This window comes from Eutrema salsugineum, unplaced genomic scaffold (assembly GCF_000478725.1).
Source record: "Eutrema salsugineum unplaced genomic scaffold, Eutsalg1_0 scaffold_5, whole genome shotgun sequence".
In the NCBI taxonomy this organism is placed as follows: Eukaryota; Viridiplantae; Streptophyta; class Magnoliopsida; order Brassicales; family Brassicaceae; genus Eutrema; species Eutrema salsugineum.
The window spans coordinates 6,773,351-6,792,817 of record NW_006256612.1 but is presented as its reverse complement, the minus strand read 5'-3'; the positions used below and the strand labels follow the sequence as shown (position 1 = coordinate 6,792,817).

At 39.6% G+C, this 19,467-nt stretch overlaps 3 protein-coding genes and 1 pseudogene across 3 annotated transcripts; 2 read left to right on the top strand and 2 right to left on the bottom strand.

Moving 5' to 3' along the window:
* Positions 1-5,395: 5,395 nt before the first annotated feature.
* Positions 5,396-7,686, top strand: LOC18992540 (glycosyltransferase family 92 protein At1g27200). Its single transcript, XM_006415949.2, has one exon. It carries the CDS (start codon positions 5,660-5,662, stop codon positions 7,397-7,399), a length of 1,740 nt encoding a protein of 579 aa, XP_006416012.1. The 5' UTR covers positions 5,396-5,659; the 3' UTR covers positions 7,400-7,686.
* Positions 7,687-8,527: 841 nt separating this feature from the next.
* On the top strand, positions 8,528-10,679 carry LOC18992539 (probable inactive receptor kinase At1g27190). The gene has a single exon (XM_006415948.2). The coding sequence runs from the start codon at positions 8,613-8,615 to the stop codon at positions 10,416-10,418; it is 1,806 nt and encodes a 601-aa protein (XP_006416011.1). The 5' UTR covers positions 8,528-8,612; the 3' UTR covers positions 10,419-10,679.
* A 535-nt stretch (positions 10,680-11,214) lies between these two features.
* LOC18992538 lies at positions 11,215-16,083 on the bottom strand (annotated as a pseudogene).
* Positions 16,084-18,468: 2,385 nt separating this feature from the next.
* LOC112084007 (toll/interleukin-1 receptor-like protein) lies at positions 18,469-19,014 on the bottom strand. Its single transcript, XM_024152251.1, has one exon. It carries the CDS (start codon positions 19,012-19,014, stop codon positions 18,469-18,471), a length of 546 nt encoding a protein of 181 aa, XP_024008019.1.
* Between the last annotated feature and the right edge of the window lie 453 nt (positions 19,015-19,467).

Below are 19,467 nucleotides of genomic sequence, written 5' to 3'. Positions count from 1 at the left end.
TTTAGGTCGGAAATTAGTTAGGCTCGGAATTTGTTAGATTTAGGATCGGAATTGTTAGATTAGGATCGTAATTAAAAATTAATTGTAATTAATTTGAAAAATAAAATTTTATCGGTTTTGCAGACGATGACTCGACGGAGGACGCATTACATCAATTTCATGGCGGACGGACACTCTTCCCAGGCGTCTGCCTCGGGAAACACCGGGACCGATGTCCCTTCATCTTCCGGAGCCTCCCAGGTTCCGAATACCGCGGAGCAGTCTCCACCACCGCCTCCACCACCACCTCCACCGCCGGCTGCCGAACCGGTACCCGCCCCTCCTCATCCGTATGCCTAGTTTACGGTTGAGGATTTACTAGCCCTACCGGGATGGGGGGCTTTACGACGTCTGGTTCCCGGAAAAGCGGAAACAGACTCTTATTGGTAAGTAAACTTTTTTGTTTTTTATATTTTTTAAAATTAATGCTTTAATTTACTTAAATATTAATGTAATAAGTATTTATTTGGTTTCATAGGTTTAATTTGGATAATTGTGTCGGTCGGAGCGTTTCCGACACAATTAAGAGTCATTTCGTGGACCCGCACTACAATTGGAGCAAGGTGTCGCAAGAGACGTTCGACACGTGGTACAAGTGCTTCGCGGTAATATTTTTTAAATATTATTTATATCATTTTAAATTGTTTTAAATTTAATTAATCTTACTTTTATATTGTTTATCTAATTTTTTTGTTTTCTTTTGCGGCAACGGTGGAACTGGGACATCGGGATCAACGAAACGGTCCGCGAAGCTTTCCGGCTGAAGGCGCAGAAACGCCTAGTCAACACCGTTTCCGATTGGAAGCGGAAGTGGGAGACCGATGGAGACGACGCAAAGCCGAGCTCCATGTCCACTTCCTGTTGGAACGGGTTGAAGGCGTATTGGCTGGACCCACATGCCCAAAGCACTGCGGCTAAGTGTTCGGCCGTCCGAAACCGGGTCGATCCGGTGAGTGGCTAGAAGTTAGTGACCCCGCACACTTCTGGCCAAATATCTTTTGCCGGAAGACGCCTCATGATGGTAAGTAATTAAATATAAATTATTTCATTATTATTTTAATTTTATTTATTGCTATAATTTATTAAATATTTTTGACTAATGTTTATTAATTGGTAGGCCGAGGAGAACGGAGGAGAACTACCTCCAATGACGAAGCTCTTCGAGACCACTCACCGGAAGAGGGACGGGAGCTTTGTCGACGCTCGGTCCGAGGAGACCCAGGCCACACCCGACGGTACTATCCAAGTACCGTTGACCGTCGCTGAGCAAGACCAGATTTTCGAAGAGGTATGATCTATTTCAATTTTTTTTAAAATTTATTATATTTATTACTTAATAAATAATTAACGTTTTTATTTTCCATTTGTAGGTTGCTCCGAAGAAGAAGGGCCGAACCTTAGGGATGGGCTCTATTAAAGACTGTCCTGCCGCCTCGGCTTCCGGATTCCGCACGCAGGAGGATCCGAGTCAGCTTCGCCAGGAGCTTGCTACGGCCAATGCTGAGATCACCACTCTCAGGCATGAGCAAGTGGCCCAGAAGCAGGAGCTCACCGAGATACATGATCTCTTCGACATCGTTGCGGAAGCGGTTCCGCAGTTGGCCACCGCAATCCGAGCGGCAACAGCGAGCACGAAGGGTTTTTGAGACCGGTGGTACTTCCGGTACTGGACCATCGGACCAGCAGACGCAGGGCGGTCAGTCTTCGGCTCCGGTAGTGCAGACGGGAAACGACGGTCCAGCAGCGACGGGCGGTCAAGACGGAGAGCCTCCTCGTGACGTCGATCTCAACCTCGACGATTACGATATCACATTGTAGATTAGGTTTTTTTGTAAAAAACAATTTGTATTAAATTTTTTTTTTTATTTATAAATTATTTTCGAATTTAAATTTCAATTTAAATTGTTTTTTTTCTATTTTTAATTTTTTTATTATTTTAAAAATTCATAAATTAAATTAAATTCGAATTAAATAATTAATATATAAATCGACGTAAATTCGTCGTAAATTTACATTGATCTAACGTCGAATTATTAACGACGAATTTACGTCGAATATATTTACGTCGGATTTACGTCGAAACTTTACGACGAGTTAACATCGACAATTAAAAAATTAGTTTTCCTTAATTGAAATTGTTCGTCTCCTAATTTTACATCGATTTTACGTCGTTCTTATGATGGACTTCTTTCGTTGTACTTCCGTTGGGAAATTTACGTCGCATTTACGACGAATAGTTTCCGACGATATTACGACGATTTTCCCGGGTTGGTAATTTTACTACGATTTTACGACGATTTCGGTTTTACGACGATCGTTTTACAACAATTTTTGTTCGTCGTTAATTCGACGTAAATGCTCTTTTACGTCGATTTTACGTCGATATCTATCGACGTAAAACCCGATCTTTCTTGTAGTGTGCCATGGGAGCTAGTATATTTTGCTTTTGTTTCGAGTTGTTTGAATCTTTACGTACGGATAATAACATGTGCATGAGGTGGATGAACAAATTATGTGTTTTTCTCGAATGATCACCCCGTAGAAGAATGCTTTGGTCCTCGGATTTTCAACATACATGCAGTTGGGTTTTGGCGTCGTATGATGAAGCTCCGCTCATTAGCTGGTCCATTTTTATCGTGTAAAGTTTATTTCATAAATTTAGCTTTGTTTTGGCATGGTGATTGGACTAATTTAGGCCCGTTGATGTGGCTCAATTTATATGTGGAGAAATTCTTGAAATAAGGCTCCCGGATATTTCTCAACACATCAAAAACTTGGATTTCTTTTCATCCTCCGGGTCCATACGTTGCTTGGCTCAATACCGTTTGGTTCAAAGAAAGGATTCCTAATTATGCATGCATTTTTGTTATTCGGGATAGGCTACCTACTCGTGATCACTTAGGTAGATAACAGATTCGGAATGTAAGTCACATTCTTTTTTCTGCCTCCATCTAAGCTTCTGAGTTTTGGTCATCCTTTTTCATCATGTTGATCTATCGCTTCCATCATCGTTGAAAGACATTATCATCATGGGTTTGGTCTTGTTCTAGGAATGGGAAACTCAAATGCAAATTTTCAAAGTCATCTTCTTACAAGATGTGGTCAATCTCCTAGTGGGCGGAGAGAAACTCCAAGCTTCATATAAACGTCAGTAAAGGACATTCAACTTCTCATTCGAGCAAAGCTTTCCGAGACTAGATCGAGCCAAAATTAACAACATAAGTCAATCTCCTATACGTCCTTAATCGGAATATGAAAGTTTCATATTCACCAAACGGTAAATTCCTTCCATTATTCTAAGATCTCTAATAATGGCTTCACATGAGTTTCATAACTCATAAGTCTTATAAGTATTATTTCTAGAGTTAATGTATAATTTTCAAATTTGTATGTCGTATCATCTCTGTCTTTCAAGTTCTTGTAGCTCTAAATGATGCCTCTTTGGAGGAAGAAGATGAATAAAGTACATATTAAAAAGCTTTATATATATATATATATATTAAGTTTTTAGTGTGCTATGAATATGATTGAAGTAGAAATGAAACACAATAAAAATAAAAGTATGGAAAACGGAAAGAAGAATGTTGATGAATTTATTGTAATCGAAAAGAAGAGCCAAACAAGTATAACTAAAACATGAAAGGGAATTATACTAAAAAAAAACATGAATGTATAATTGTAATGGAAGGCACATTCTTTTCCTTATACATCAATTATTAGTTATAAACTTATAAAATATAATGGGGGGAGAGAACAAAGTAACATGATTCCAGCAACTTTAAGCAATGTGCCTAGCAACTTCCCACTATCCTAAAGGACCTAAACCCTCTACCTAATCTCCACGTTCCTCATTTCCAAATTTGGGAATTTTTCTTCTTTTAGTATATGACTCATCACAAAATCCATCAATACGATATTCCTAATAATGTTTATCTAACAGTCTAAAATATGACTAATTACAGAATCAAGCAAATATAAGTTTTGAAAAAATCACCACTCTAATTACACACGAACCAGGTTTGCTTTGCATAATCTAAATGGACTCCATATACATAATTCACTCCACTTTCTTTCATTGTCTTAATCTTTCAAGATTTGTTAGATGTATATATTGCATTCAATTTCCGTAACAAATAGTAATATGATACTAATCTCACAAAACACGTACGTATTAAACTCAATAATATATTTAAAAAAATGAAATTAAATACTGGAAGTCGGCTATAGACGGGAGATTAAACAATAACATATCTCAAAACCAAAAGATAGAAAATGTAATTAAATACTATACCCTAATTAAGCAAAATTGTATTTTCTTCTTCAAACTCACTGATTGAATGAACCAACTTTTGAGGTCGGCAACGCGAGTTGGATGAAGAGCAATCGCCTTCAGCGTCACGTTCATCAAGACCTACATTGTAATAGGACGAACTTGTAATAAGACATTATTATATATTTAACTAAGAGACATAACAAAACTGATAAAATATATTAGTAAACTAAGTAACAAAGTAACCATCTGAAAAGTATATTAATATTTTTAATTTTAGATAGGGATGAGTGACATGAGTCGAACATACTTATTACTAACAAAACATGTTCTTCACCAAATTTTGTTTTACCAATCGAACCAGGTATGATATTAATTTCTAAAGAAGAAATTAGAAAAGTATATATGAATGTGATAGATCTAAGAAATATAAAATTATGCTATCTTTAATCCTGATGTCACCATTCAACGTTCTGATGTTAATGCTAGTTAAACTCATCACTTTTTTTTTTCATTTATAAAAAAATATATATTCAACTCATCAAGACATCAACAATACTTATTCCACACCGACCAATTGTTTAGCTACACACACATTCTTAGCTTTGACTCTTATTTAATCTCTCAATCATGCTTTGTACCAACAAGTTTAGCTTTGGTCCTCTCCTCCTCCGGCGAATCTTGAAAAACAATTAATATTATTTTCTGTAAAGAGAACTAAAAAGACCACGCAACACAACTGTCAGAGAATCATAGGTCTCTCTCTCTTTTTTTTTTTCTGAACAAACCCAAAACATGAAAATAAATAAAACAATTTACGAGAATGGCCCACCTCATTGTAGCATCTTTAGACAAAAGGGGCAGCTTTCTCGCCTTATTAATAATTAAGAACAAACATAAATCATTAAGCTCATTAGAAAATGATGTAATCTCCTTAATTAATTTACTTAATGAACGCCTAAAGTGAGGAAAATTATTGATTTATTACCAATTGGTGACTCACTGGCTTGCAAGATTATTGACAACGACGACGCCTAACGCGACTCATAACAAACGCGTCTTCTTTGTTTCTTTCCTGGTTTATCACAACGATTATTCCTTCTATACGAATCAAATTATTTCAGAAACGGAAAAGAAATCAATTCATATATTCCTTTCTTTATTTCTTTACAAAGAAGAAGAAGAACAAGGTACTTTTGTCGGCCGGCGCAAAAAACCAGATCTCTTCTTCTCCCAGAGTATAACCTCTCTATATCAGTTTATTAGTCACCTTGTTCTGTTCTCACCCAGAAGAAAAAGTTTCGTTTTTTTTGGTTGAAAATTGAGTGTTGAAAGAGGAAGAAGAAGAAGATGATGGAGTATGAGAATGGGAAGAAGAGGAAAGTTCGGAACAGACTGCAACTGAAAGCACAGTTCATGTCTCTAAGGTATCTAACCATATGCCTTTGTTGTTTCTTCGTCTTGCTCTTCTTCTTATCCTCCGACCGAATCTCCACACTCTCTGTCCGTTCCGATTCTCTGAGACCGTCTCTTCGTGTTCCGGCTCTCTCCGTTTTATCTTCGATGGATTCGATTCACCGTTCGTTTCACGGTAGATTTCCTCCGTTGAGAGTTGAAGACAGAGTCCAATTCCCCGACCATCTTCTGCTGATTCTCTCGAATAGAATCGGGAAAGGTGAGAAAAGCCTAGTCTGTGTTTATCATGGAGTAAAGGAAGAGACTTTGGCGTTGCCATCGATTTCTACCGACGAATTCGATGAGTTTAGATCGATTGTTCGGTGCCCTAACGCTCCTTCAAACTATTCGTCATCTGTTGATTTGCAATTCCATGGAGATTTGGTGAAGAAGAAGCAGAAGGAGAGCAAGGTTCATAATTGGGCAAAGGTTGGTTATGAGGCGGTGATTGACGGCGATACGGTGGTTGTATTTGTCAAAGGATTGACTCGAAGGCCTCACAAGGAATCAGATCCTTCTTACTACAAATGCCAGTTTAAGATTGGGAACTCGGAGGAGGACGAAGATGTTGAAGTTTTGGTCACTCAAGCTGTTGCTGCAGCGCAAGAAGTCGTGAGGTGTGTTTTACCTGAGAGTTTGAAGCTAAATCCAGAGACTTTTCGAGTGAGCGTAATCCACATCGATCCTAGAGGAAGATCCACGCCTGCTCTGCCTTCCGTTGCGAGAATCAACGGTCTAGATTCGATTGAGAAGATGAACAAGAAGAGTGGGATTAAGCATGAGCTTTGTGTTTGCACAATGCTATGGAACCAAGCTCCGTTCTTGCGGGAATGGATTATGTATCACTCGTGGCTCGGTGTCGAACGATGGTTTATATATGACAACAACAGCGACGACGATATACAAGAAGAGATAGATTCGCTCAATTCAGAGAGCTACAATGTGAGTCGACATGTTTGGCCATGGATCAAGACTCAAGAAGCCGGGTTTTCGCATTGTGCGGTTAGAGCCAAAGACGAATGCAACTGGGTCGGATTCTTTGACGTCGACGAGTTCTACTACTTCCCTACGCATCACTCTCAAGGCTTACCGAGCAAGAACGCTTTGAGCTCGCTTGTATCGAACTACACGTCGTGGGATCTTGTCGGAGAGATCAGAACGGAGTGTCATAGTTACGGTCCGTCCGGTTTAACCTCGGTTCCATCACAAGGCGTGACGGTAGGGTACACTTGTAGGCAAGCGAATCCCGAGAGGCATAAGTCGATAGTCAGGCCAGAGTTGCTAACGAGCTCGTTGCTCAACGAAGTTCATCATTTTCAGCTGAGAGAAGGAGTCGGGCATATGAGTTTGGTGGAGAGTGTTGCTGTGGTGAATCATTACAAGTACCAAGTTTGGGACACTTTTAAGGCTAAGTTTTACAGAAGAGTGGCTACTTATGTTGTGGACTGGCAAGAGAATCAGAACCAAGGGTCTAAAGATCGAGCTCCGGGGCTAGGGACAGAGGCTATTGAGCCGCCGGATTGGAAACGACGGTTCTGTGAAGTGTGGGATACTGGATTGAAGGATTTGGTTTTGTCTAATTTTGCTGATCAAGTGACTGGTTATTTGCCGTGGCAGAGGCAACAACAAGAATGACTTTTTTTTTTTAGTTGGTTTCTGATATAATTTCAGGTGTATATTTGACCAGGTTTACAAACGAAATCTACACTATTATTTCCTTCTATTCATATTAATTTTTTTTTTTTTTGGGAGTTGGTTTGGGGAGAAGTGAAATGGTTTTTAATTTTTGGTTTCTTAGAGTAGCTAAAACATATGTAAATTTTGGTGACACTGCAAAAAATTATATGAATTTATGTGTTACCGTGGTTATTTTTGTAGTGGGGGAAGATCTAAGAACAAAGGCTGAAGAAAACGTAAAGCAAACCCGTTAATCATTGTCAAAACGACAAAAGAATGAGTTTGATTTGTCCCATTTGTAATTCTTTATTCATATTCTTTTATCGTAGTGGTAAGGATTTTACCGCATTAATAATTACCAACTACATGAAAAATTAGCAATATCAAAAGTGATATAATGGTTAATCTCTTGCCACTATATTTTTACCACTACTTCTAAGTTCTAACTATATTTTGCCATCGACTGATGACCACTCTCTCCCGGTTAAAAAGTATTGTACCCAACGTTAAAAAAGCCAACGTATAATTACCTCATTTGGGCTAAAATAGTGTTAAAGCCAATGGGCCTAAACATATGATCTATATATATTTTTAGTTCTAGTGATGTTTCCTTTTATATTTTGTCATTTCTCTATATAACAAGCTCTAAACTCTTGTTATCCTTTTATTTATAAGCAGCCTAACTTTAATTAAAAATAATCAATTGAAGTCATATTAGTTGAGGAATATTTAACATTGATCAATTGATATGTTGAGTTAAAAACCACAATAATTGATTTCAGGCGCTTAACTATTAAATACAAGAAATGAAATGAAAACTTTCTTCAACAAAAAAAGTGAGTTTGCACCAACTTTTCTAATAGCTTTCCTATTCGAAGATTGTAACTTTGAGACTAAAACTGACTTGAATCTTCTTCTCTGACTGACTTACTCTTTTGACGGCGTCGTTTAGTTAGTGAGGATTCCTTTCCCAAACAAAACAAACCAGCAAGAAACAAACAAACAAACAAGAAAGATTAAAAATTTAGGGAAATAAATTAGTCAAAAGAGAAAAAAAAGTTCTCGCCTTTTTCTTCAGTATCACAGTCAATGAGCGTTCTTTCCGCCATAGAAGCTCTACTAAACTTCTCTGAGGAAAAACCCTAAAGAGAGAAATAGATCCATTTCTATCATGAAGAAGATCTTCATTACTCTCTTATGGCTTCTATTTATCAGCTCCTTCCTCTGTTCTTCTTCTTCTGCTGAAGACGACGTTCTCTGTCTCCAAGGTCTGAAGAATTCACTCACCGACCCTTCATCTCGACTCACTACCTGGTCCTTCCCAAACGCTTCTGCTTCATCGATTTGCAAGCTCACTGGTGTTTCCTGCTGGAACGAGAAGGAGAATCGCATTATTTCTCTTCAGCTCCAGTCGATGCAACTCGCCGGTCAGATTCCTGAGTCGCTCAAGCTTTGTCGTAGTTTACAGTCCCTGGATCTCTCCGGAAACGATCTCTCCGGCTCGATTCCTCCCCAAATCTGCTCGTGGCTTCCTTACCTCGTCACGTTAGATCTGTCCGGGAATAAACTCTCCGGCTCGATCCCGACCCAGATTGCGGATTGTAAGTTCTTGAACGCTCTTGTTCTTAGCGACAATAAGCTCTCGGGTACGATCCCTTCTCAATTGAGCCGGTTAGATCGGCTCAGGCGTCTTTCTCTCGCCGGAAACGATCTCTCCGGTACGGTTCCTTCCGAGCTGTCTCGATTCGGAGAAGACGATTTTAGCGGCAATAACGGACTTTGCGGGAAGCCTTTATCGGGATGTGGAGCTTTGAACGGAAGAAATCTAACAATCATCATAGTCGCCGGAGTTCTCGGCGCCGTTGGATCATTGTGTGTCGGTTTAGCGATTTTCTGGTGGTTCTTCATTAGAGAAGGTAGCAGGAAGAAGAAAGGCTACGGTGCTGGAAAATCTAAAGACGATAGTGATTGGATTGGTTTGTTGAGGTCACATAAGCTTGTTCAGGTGACTTTGTTTCAGAAACCAATCGTGAAGATCAAATTGGGTGATCTAATGGCTGCTACAAACAATTTTAGCTCAGGGAACATCGATGTATCTTCAAGAACCGGTGTCTCGTACAAAGCGGATTTACCTGATGGGTCTGCACTTGCGGTGAAGAGGCTTAGCGCTTGTGGGTTTGGTGAGAAGCAGTTTAGGTCGGAGATGAATAGGTTAGGAGAGCTTAGACATCCGAATTTGGTGCCGCTTTTAGGGTATTGTGTTGTTGAGGACGAGAGGTTGTTGGTGTATAAGCATATGCCTAATGGCACGTTGTTCTCTCAGTTGCACAATGGTGGATTGTGTGATGCTGTCTTGGATTGGCCAACTCGGCTTATGATCGGCGTGGGAGCTGCTAGAGGGTTAGCTTGGCTGCACCATGGATGCCAACCGCCGTATTTGCATCAGTTCATTAGCTCCAATGTTATACTTCTTGATGATGATTTTGATGCTCGGATTACGGATTATGGTTTGGCAAGGCTTGTTGGTTCTCGTGATTCTAATGATAGCTCGTTTAATAATGGAGATTTGGGGGAGTTAGGATACGTGGCCCCTGAGTACTCGAGCACCATGGTTGCGTCTTTGAAAGGAGATGTGTTTGGGTTTGGGATTGTGCTTTTGGAGTTGGTTACAGGGCAAAAGCCTTTGTCAGTTATTAATGGCGTGGAAGGGTTTAAAGGGAGTTTAGTAGACTGGGTGAGTCAGTATTTGGGTACTAGTAGAAGCAAAGACGCTATTGATAGAAGCATATGTGGTAAAGGACACGACGAGGAGATATTGCAGTTCTTGAAAATCGCATGTAGCTGTGTTGTGTCTAGGCCTAAGGAAAGGCCAACGATGGTTCAGGTGTATGAATCTTTGAAGAACATGGCGGATAAACACGGTGTTTCTGAGCATTATGATGAATTTCCACTGGTTTTCAACAAACAAGAAGCTTGAGATAACTTACCAGAAAATAGTCTTGTTTTGGCAGCGTAAGCGCTAAAAAGGTACGAGAGAAGTCAACTATGTATCAAAAGCCTCTCTTTTTTTTTTTAACTTTATTTCTCATTCTTTGTTCCTTCTCCCACTGTTCTTATTGCTTTTAACCGTGTCAGTGTTCATGTTTGTCTTCTGTTCTGCTGCTGTATAATTCTGTACATTCGTTGGGTCATCAATGTACTCTTTGGAATGTATGAAATGAGAAGATTTTCTGCCTTATTTCATAATTGTATGTACAAAGCCTTTCCTATTTTGGCATTTTGTTTGATTCTTTGGGTTCCAAATGGCTCTAGGCCATGGAGTTGAATTATTGAAGAAGCTATTTTGACCGTTGATATGATCTCCTAAGTGACCCTTTTGATGGTCAAAAGGGTCAAAGCATAGTTTGTTGTGTTGTGATAATATCCTTCGGATGTAGGAAGAATGAGATGTGGGGTTTGGTCGTAGAATAAGACAATAGAGTTCAAAGAAACGTTATGTTGGAGGCAGATCTAGAGATGTCTGCGTCTAGCTGAACATAGACACATGAACTTCAACCCCACTTAACTGTCTTTTTTGAATAATACCATCGTCTTGTCACCATTTCCTTTTGATAATTTGTTGGTTTCTTCTTTGTTACTGTGACAAGCTGTGAAAGTTAATTCTTTCTTTTTTTTGGTATTGAGTCATTTAATCTGGTCGATCAAATTGAATTCTTAAAGAATGCTCGAGGAATGATGGGAAACAAGAGTCTCCTCTTTTTTGGTTTTTTTTTTAATTTTTGGATTGCTTATAAAAGCAAAAGTACAGAAACAACTAAACCTCCTAGAAGGAGTGAACTTAACGAAACATAGAAGCTTGAGAAAAGAAAACCAAAGAGAAAAAGGGAAAATGTTTAATACAAATCAACTTTTTTTTTCTTTTTTTGTTAACTAACAATTTGTATGCAGGTTATGAACTTCACTGTGGTAGCAGATCATGTAACAGTAGAATCACCTTCTGAACTGGTTTAAACTTCTGAGAAAGAGCTGAAGAAATTGGCAAGTTTCTGAGAAACGGTTAGCTGTGTCTCATTTAATGTATCTTCTTCAGCCTCTAAATCATCATCCCCCTCGTAAACAAGATGAATCCCATGCATCTTTAGCTCAACCTCTTGTTTGATTTGCAATTGTTGTTTGATCACCTGTATGGTGAAACCGTCTTCCAAAAACGTAACCATGGGGTGATGATGTGAGTATCGGCAGATGTGGAGTTGATCATTACTTGTTCGCGGTACTCCAGAGAGGTGCAATGTGGTGTTGAATCTGAGTCGATCAGGTTTGAGAATTTGGGCGTTAATCCCCATCACATCAGGTACCTCGTCTTCATCATGGTTAATAAGAGCCACAACAACAGCAATGATTACGCCTCTGAGCTCTCTGTTCGGTTGGGATGAGAACGTGACAGGGCCTTGTGAGAACCATTCTGGGATTCTATTTCCAGGCAAGCTCAGATTCCGCAGCATTTTCAAAGAAACCTGCGATGAGAAATCCACAAGATTGCAAGCAAGTTGTTAACAAACCCTGAATTTAAAACTGATTGAGAATTTGTGGAGTTTTGCAGATATCAACCTTGGAAAGCCTTTTCTTTACTGCATCTGAGCAGTCGGAGCTACAGCCGCTCATGTATAATCGTTTCAGAGCCGTCAACTTCTCTAGGCCTGGAATATCATCCACTTTATCACAGTTTGTGAGATTGAGCTCGTGTAAGATCGTCAGCTCTGAAAGGTCGGATATACTCTCCAGTGAAAAGCAGTTGGCCAGGTTTAGCTGCTCCAGTTTACATGGAAGAGGAGGAAGACGCGTGAGCTCTCGGCAGTCAGAAAATGAGAGTTCTTTGAGATTTGACAACCCCTTGAGGCTAGACGGAAGACTGTGAATATAATTATTCCCCAGATACAGTATTCTCAGAGATGAAAGCTTCTCAAAAACATCTGGGATTTTACCGGATATTCCCCAACTGCGAGCATCCAGTTCCTCAAGCGACAAGAGGTTTGAGAAAGAGTTTGGTATTACAAAACGAGGTTCTTCGCTTGTACCTGGAGCATCACTCTTCGAACTTCTAAAGAGAGGCTTCTTCAGCATTTTCAATACCCTTAAATTTGAGAGGTTTCCGAAACTTTCTGGCAGCTCTACCACCGAAGTTTCCTCCATGTAAAGATGGTGAAGAGATTTCAGGTCTCCAAATGATTCAGGAAGCCTCTTGAGCATTTTACACTTGTTCATTCGGAGTAGTACCAGGTTTTCCAGCTTTCCAAAATCTTCCGGCAGTTCCTCAATGTTAGAGCCTTCAAGGTGTAAGCTTTCCAGTGTGTCCATTCCTCCGATTGATTCAGGCAGAAATTTCAGGGATTTGCAGTTCCTCAGTTCAAGTTTCTGAATAAAGTGCAAGTGACTTATCTCTCCTGGTAGAGTCTCGATTGGGGTGCCATCCAACTGAAGTTGGAGAAGAGAACCTAATCCACCAATTGAACTCGGAACTTGTTTCAGCGATTTGCATCCTCCTGCTGAAAAGTCAACCAAACATGACAGTGAGCCGAGGTTTAGAGGTAGCTCCTCCACCGCAGTTCCATTGATGAATAACTCCTTCAATGATGTGAGCGTATTGATAGTCTCTGGAATCTTAGAAAAGGCTGTGCAGTGCATCAAATGCAGCTTCTGGAGATTTTTTAGACGTCCGATAGAACTCGGAAGACTTTGCAATGCAGTTCCATCAAGATATAAATCCTCCAGTGATGTCAATGTTCCTATGCACAGAGGTAACTCTTGAATAGATCTGCAGTCGTTTAGACTAAGCTTTTCAAGTTTTTCAAGACGATAGATAGATTCCGGTAGTTTCTTGAGGCAGTTCCATCTAGAAAGAGCTCTTTTAAACTTGGCATTGCACCAATGTTTTCTGGTAACACACCCAGATTTGAACAGCCAGAGAGGAAAAGTTTTTGAAGACGCTTCAGTCCAGAAACATCAACAAGAAATTCAGCAAGATTTGAGCAGTTTCTGAAGTCCAGTTGAAGCAATGTTCCCAGATTACCAACTGATCTAGGAACCTTCACCAGAAGGTTGCATCGCTGGAAAACAAGCTTCTCTAGAGCTTTATGATTCGATAAATCAGGAATATCTTCTAAGTTGTAGCAACCACGCAAATTTACAACCTTCAAATTCTCATCCACCTGCAAAGCAGAGAGAATTTTTTTAGCAGTGACTTTAACTCAGTTCTATATAATCACACATGCTAGAGGAAAAAAGAGAGCTTACTCTTTTGCTGCACAAACTCTGGACTCGTCTTATTCCACTCTCTGAAAGATCAAGAACAGCAAGTTGCCTAGCAAGAAAATCCGGTGGAAGACTTTTTAATGGGCAACCTCTCCACTGTAACCACTTGAGTTCAGATGGGAGGAGTTTAAGATTTCCTTCCAATTCCACGTGATTAATCTGAAGAAGTCTCAACTTCGACATTGGCACAAAAGGTTCTACGGGAATGGTGATTTCAGAACTCTTTGGCTTTTCCTCTGCTGGAAACTTCACAATTTTACTCTTAATGTAATTGAACATAGAGTTGATGCTCAGATTGTTTTGTAGATTGCTCGACGTAATTTCAACTGCACTTGGCGTCCTCACAAACTTCTTTTTGACGTCAAATACGATTCCTCGGATCGATGATGTTCCCTGTCACCCCATCACAGGAACAAAAACAACCATGAGAATGTAAGTCAAATACAAATGATATATATTAAATGTAGAAAAGAAATACCTTCATATTATTCAATACGGTCATGGTTTCACCACGATCGCAGAGTCTACTTCGCATTCCAGGATCCTCACGGCTTTCTTTAACGACCATTTGCCTTCCCATGTCTCTAATCTGATCATGCATCCAAAGAGTACCGTCTTTGTCTGCCAAGATCTTAACTAGAGACTTCTGTCTGAGCACACCGAGAGCAGCCTCAGCGTCATACCCACATCCTTTTAATACGTCGATGACTTCTTCTTTCGTTATCTCCATTTTAAGAAACAGACACGCAATGTCGAGGAATACTATCTTTTCTTCATCGTCCAAGGATTCGAAACTCAGTGCCAGAACACCTTGGAGATCGTTTGGTTGGGTGTTTTTCAGCTTCTCTAGTTGAGCTTGCCATTCTTTTTCCCCCTTCTTGTCAAACAACGAAGAACCAAACACTTCAACAGCCAGTGGCAACCGTCCCGTCATTTCCACCATCTTCTTGGACAACTCCAATAGGCTCTCTGGTGGTTTCTCTTTTCGTAGTGAATGATAACTAAACAGCTTCAATGCTTGCATCTCAGTCAAGCAGTTGACCTCATATTGTCGGTTCACAGAGAGTTTACTCAGAATCTCAGAATCTCTGGTAGTGATGATGATAAGACTTCCTTCACCGTACCATCCTCTTTCACCAACCAGCGCATCAACCTGGTCTACGTTATCAACATCATCTAAAACCGCAAGAATCTTCTTCTCATGAACACTTTTTCTTATCTTGTCCAGGCCTCCGTTAACATTTTCTATTTGAGGTGGCACAGGGGAAAGTGCCTTGATCAAAGTCTTTTGAAGATTGACTAAACCATCTTGGTCTGATGAACTTTCTCTAACGTTTGAGATGAAAACTCGGTGCTCCTCGAAATTCTCGAGGATCTTGTTATAGAAGCTTTTTGCTAAGGTCGTCTTCCCAATACCACCCATACCGTAAAGTCCAAGGATTTGGACGCCAGAGCTGGCTTTAACGTCGACAAGATCCATCAAATCATGGACACGTGATTCAAGACCAACCGTGTATTCTCCCACTTTCTCCGGTGTATTGCTCACTTCTTCTAAAACCTTTTTCACCACAAGCTTTATCATTTCATCCTCACCCGAGCCTTCTCTGCCAAATTCCAAAAAGAAGAAAAAAAAGAAAAAAAACAGAATGTCAAAATCAAATGGAAAGAAAGCAGTCAAAAACCAAACTAACGTCAGTTCATCTTCTATATGTCTACACAGATCATAAATGTGTAGGACGAAGAAAATTATAGATGGATTGTCCCTACTTGACGACATATCCGGCGAGATTTCCAACTATCTTCATAGCTTCTCTCCATCGCTGTATCTACTCCTTGGTGAATCTTTTGGCGTGTTCTTCAAAATCTTCGGCGAAATGATGGCTCTGTTTACGTACATGCGAAGGATCGACCTTGTAGAAGATGGGTAATATCGGGCGTTTGAGAGATGATCTTCTCAGATCGCAGAGCATGGCCAATTCATCAAGACACCAGCGAGAATCAGCGTAGCGAGGAGATAAGACGACGACGGAGGCTGCCGAGTCTTCCATGGCTGCCACGAGACTAGGAGCGATCTCGTTCCCTCGATCCATACCTTCGTTGTCGCGGAAGACTCGGATTTGTTTCTTGAGCTCGTCGTAGAGAAGACCTACGAAGTTATCGCGCGTGTCTTCGCCTCGGAAGCTGAGGAAGACGTCATACTTGAGCCTATGGGGCTTCGAAAGAACCGCAGCCTCCATATCCGAAACACGAGAAAAAGCTCAGAAATTCTTGAGGACAAGATGCTTGACTCTGGATTGCATATACATTCGCTTGACTTGACTACACACGATGAAGACGACGAAGCTCCTTTCGATTTTGGGGAATCCCCTAATTGAGTTGAGTGTAGTTTCTACTTTGCGTTTTGGATATTTCTAAGTTATTAATTGTAATAAAAAAAAAAAGCCCACTTTCTATTTTGTTGTCTCATGTAAAACAAAAACCTCGCATTGACTTTCAGTAGGAGACAACTCTGAAACGTTCACACACATTGGTCGACACACAGTTCCAATAGAAAAATAACGAGAAAAAATGTTTGAAATGTTATTTCTTTCAAATAATATTTAAAATGTCATTTCTTTCAAATAATATTTAAAAATGTTTCACAACTATTGTATATATTCCGCACTTTTGTTGACTGAGGTTTGGTCTTTCAAATACTAATATGTATGTCTATATTGGTAGTTTTATACTATATTTGTACGTAGTGATAAAGGATTTGATTTAAGAAAACCCTTTATAAAACAAAAACTATATTCCATAGTTTCAAATAATTATTAACACATGATTTAATGTATAAAGCTAACAAATTCTCACTCTCATACTTTAACATTTGGTCTAATTCTTTAAAGTTCCAAATGGCATTGGAGTTGAATCATTATTGAAGAAGTTTTTGTTTTGTTACTGTTTAAGTGTTTATGCATATGCCGGTCAAAAGGGTCATAGCATAGTTTTGTTGTGTTGTAATGAAATTTTCTGGATATGGGGAAAACCTGAGATGTGAGGTTTTCGTCTTATAATATTAGAGATGTATATGTTTCGACGCAGATCGCTGAGCATAAGACAACATGAATTATGTATAATGCAATCGTCTTGTTACACTATATCCATTTTCTTGGTCTCATGTTTGTTAAAATTGAGCGATTTTAATCTGCTAGATCAAATCAAATATTGGTTTATTATCCAATTAACTCTCTTCGATTTTCCAATCAAATATTGAAGTTTTAGCGTATTAAAGATCGGGAAATTTGTGGTGGGTTGTTGGGGTGTTACACCACTTCACCCAGGTTCGATCCTCCCTGAAAACAAAAAACATAATTATGTGAGAAGTCTGGGTTTGGGCCTAAGGTTCAAGCAGTTTACATGGTAGTCCAGTAACAGGCGATCTGGCTACCCCTGACATTAGTCGGAAGGCATTTCAAACTCGGGACAGGTAGTGTGGTGACCCATTTGGATCTCATGGATCTCATGGCCCGTTGACTCGAGTTCGCTCGAAGCTCATGGTGTCCGTTGAACCAGGGAGAAGTCCACACTATAGCACTTCGGTGCGTTCCTACCGGGGCCGACCGGATCAGCCGATAGGGTTTATCAAAAAAAAAAAAAAAAAAAAAAAAGATCGGGAAATCAAAAATTAAAGTTTTAAGATGAGATACACTTGTCAAAGTTTTCACCAATCATATGATATAAAAAGAAAGATGTGTTGGAACCCAATATTAATAAGCATTTGGACTTGTAATATTGAGTTTGTGTGTGAATAAGAAATGAAGTTTAATAAGCAAATGGGCCTTATAAATTCATTTGAGATTTGGGTTTGAGCCTATGGAAATGAAATGTTCCTATTGGTTATAACTAAAAGTGGAAGTTTAGTGGAAGTGTATTTGTCCCACATTGCTCACCAAGGAGAAAAATTTCTTGTATATATATGGCCTTCTCACAATAAAGGTCAACAGCATTGTGGAAGTAAAAAGGCATTATGCAAAAACACCTACGCGCCGCCGCCGGCACCGGGCTCGGGCTCATTGCTCGTTGCATTTTTTAGTTGGCTCTTAGGGCTTTTGGGCTCTATATAGCTTTTTTAGTTGGCTCTTAGGGCTCTTGGGTTCTATATAGCTGGGAGTGGGTCGTGGGTTTCTTAGTTCATGCGAAATATTTTTTGCATATTAAAAGGATAAATCTTAGGAAATAAAAGATTGCGTCCAGATAATAACGGAAGATTTCCGAATCCTTTTACTTGCGGAAAAAGGAGAATATCTCGCGAATATTCCTTTTCGCAAAAGCTTATTCCTTGCGGATCAAACTGAACCTTCCAATATAAATAGACGTCCTCTTCTCTCATTCTAATTCTAATGAATCGAATTGTCGAATACACCAAACACACAGCAAATAATTCTTTCCAGAAAATCCCTCTCGTCTTAATATCGTAAGTGTCTCGAGAGTTATAGCGTAGTATTTTAGTTCGCAGATTCTATTACGGGTGTTGCGTAATAGTCTCATCACGGTTGTATCCTGGGATTCAAAAATCGCAACAAATCGTCACACATTACGGGCGATTTATTGAGTTAAGGAAAGAGATCATATCTCGACTCCGTGTTTTCGTCTGTTTTCAATCGGTTTTCAAACTCTCGTTTTAATCTCTTACTCTCGTTTTAATCTCTTACTTTAACATATCGTTTATAATATTGTTATTTTCTATTCGTGATTTCAATCGGATTTTCGCGGTCTTTTACAAGATGTTGAAGATATATTGGAGGATTCATATACCTGTAAACAAATCCGGAGATATTTCCGACTAAATTCATAGCTCCCCTCCATCGTTGTATCTCCTCCTCCCCAAATCTTTTCGAATGCTCTTCGAAATCCTTTTCGAAAGGACTCTGTTTCCGAAAATGCCAGGGTTCCACCTCATAAAAGATCGGTAACATCCGATGAGCCAAGGACGATTTTAAATCGCAGAGCTTGGCTAATTCTTCTAGGCACCCGTGAGACTTAGCGTAGTCAGGGGACAACACGACGATGAAAGCCACCGAATCCTCCATAGCCTCCACAAGACTTGGACCGAGCTCATGACTCCCGCTTTTCGCATCAATGTTCCATACCCGGACCTGTTTCTTGATGAGTGCTTCATAGAGACGCTCAGTGAAATTGTGGCGTTTGTTTCTTTGGGAACTGAGGAATATGTCCCACTTGAGCCTTGAACACGGATCGGAAACAGCTCCGGTCTTCTTCATCTCCAGATTTTTCCTCTTGGAAATCAAGTTTGAAAGATTAAAAGTGTGTAGAAATTTGTTACGTGAGTCCGAAGAAAAGATTGATTCTTCTTTAGTTTTAGTGCTGCAGCACACGCAACAGTTGTTTTATTTTACTTTTTCAAAAGATGGAAGCGGTCCTAGTCAAAACAACGGACATGGCTCTTCTCCAAACTAAGAACGACACGCAGTTTAAGGTCTGATATAAATAAGAACGGCACACATCGTTAATTGAATTCATGTTTGAAAGAAGGAAAGGGTGCAAGATGTTCTTTTCGTTAGTGCTAAAGCGCACACACACAACATGTTTAACGTTTTCTTCTCTTTCTTTTGTTGTTGTTGTTGTTTCTATGCATTGACTTCCAGAACATGAAACCGTCAAAAAAAAAATTATAAGCTGGAAACTGGAAGCCGTCAAAATCCAAAAGACATAGC

Coding starts and splice junctions, on each gene's coding strand:
- LOC18992540 (XM_006415949.2), top strand. CDS start 5,660: ATGATGGAGTATGAGAATGGGAAGAAGAGGAAAGTTCGGAACAGACTG.
- LOC112084007 (XM_024152251.1), bottom strand. CDS start 19,014: ATGAAGAAGACCGGAGCTGTTTCCGATCCGTGTTCAAGGCTCAAGTGG.
- LOC18992539 (XM_006415948.2), top strand. CDS start 8,613: ATGAAGAAGATCTTCATTACTCTCTTATGGCTTCTATTTATCAGCTCC.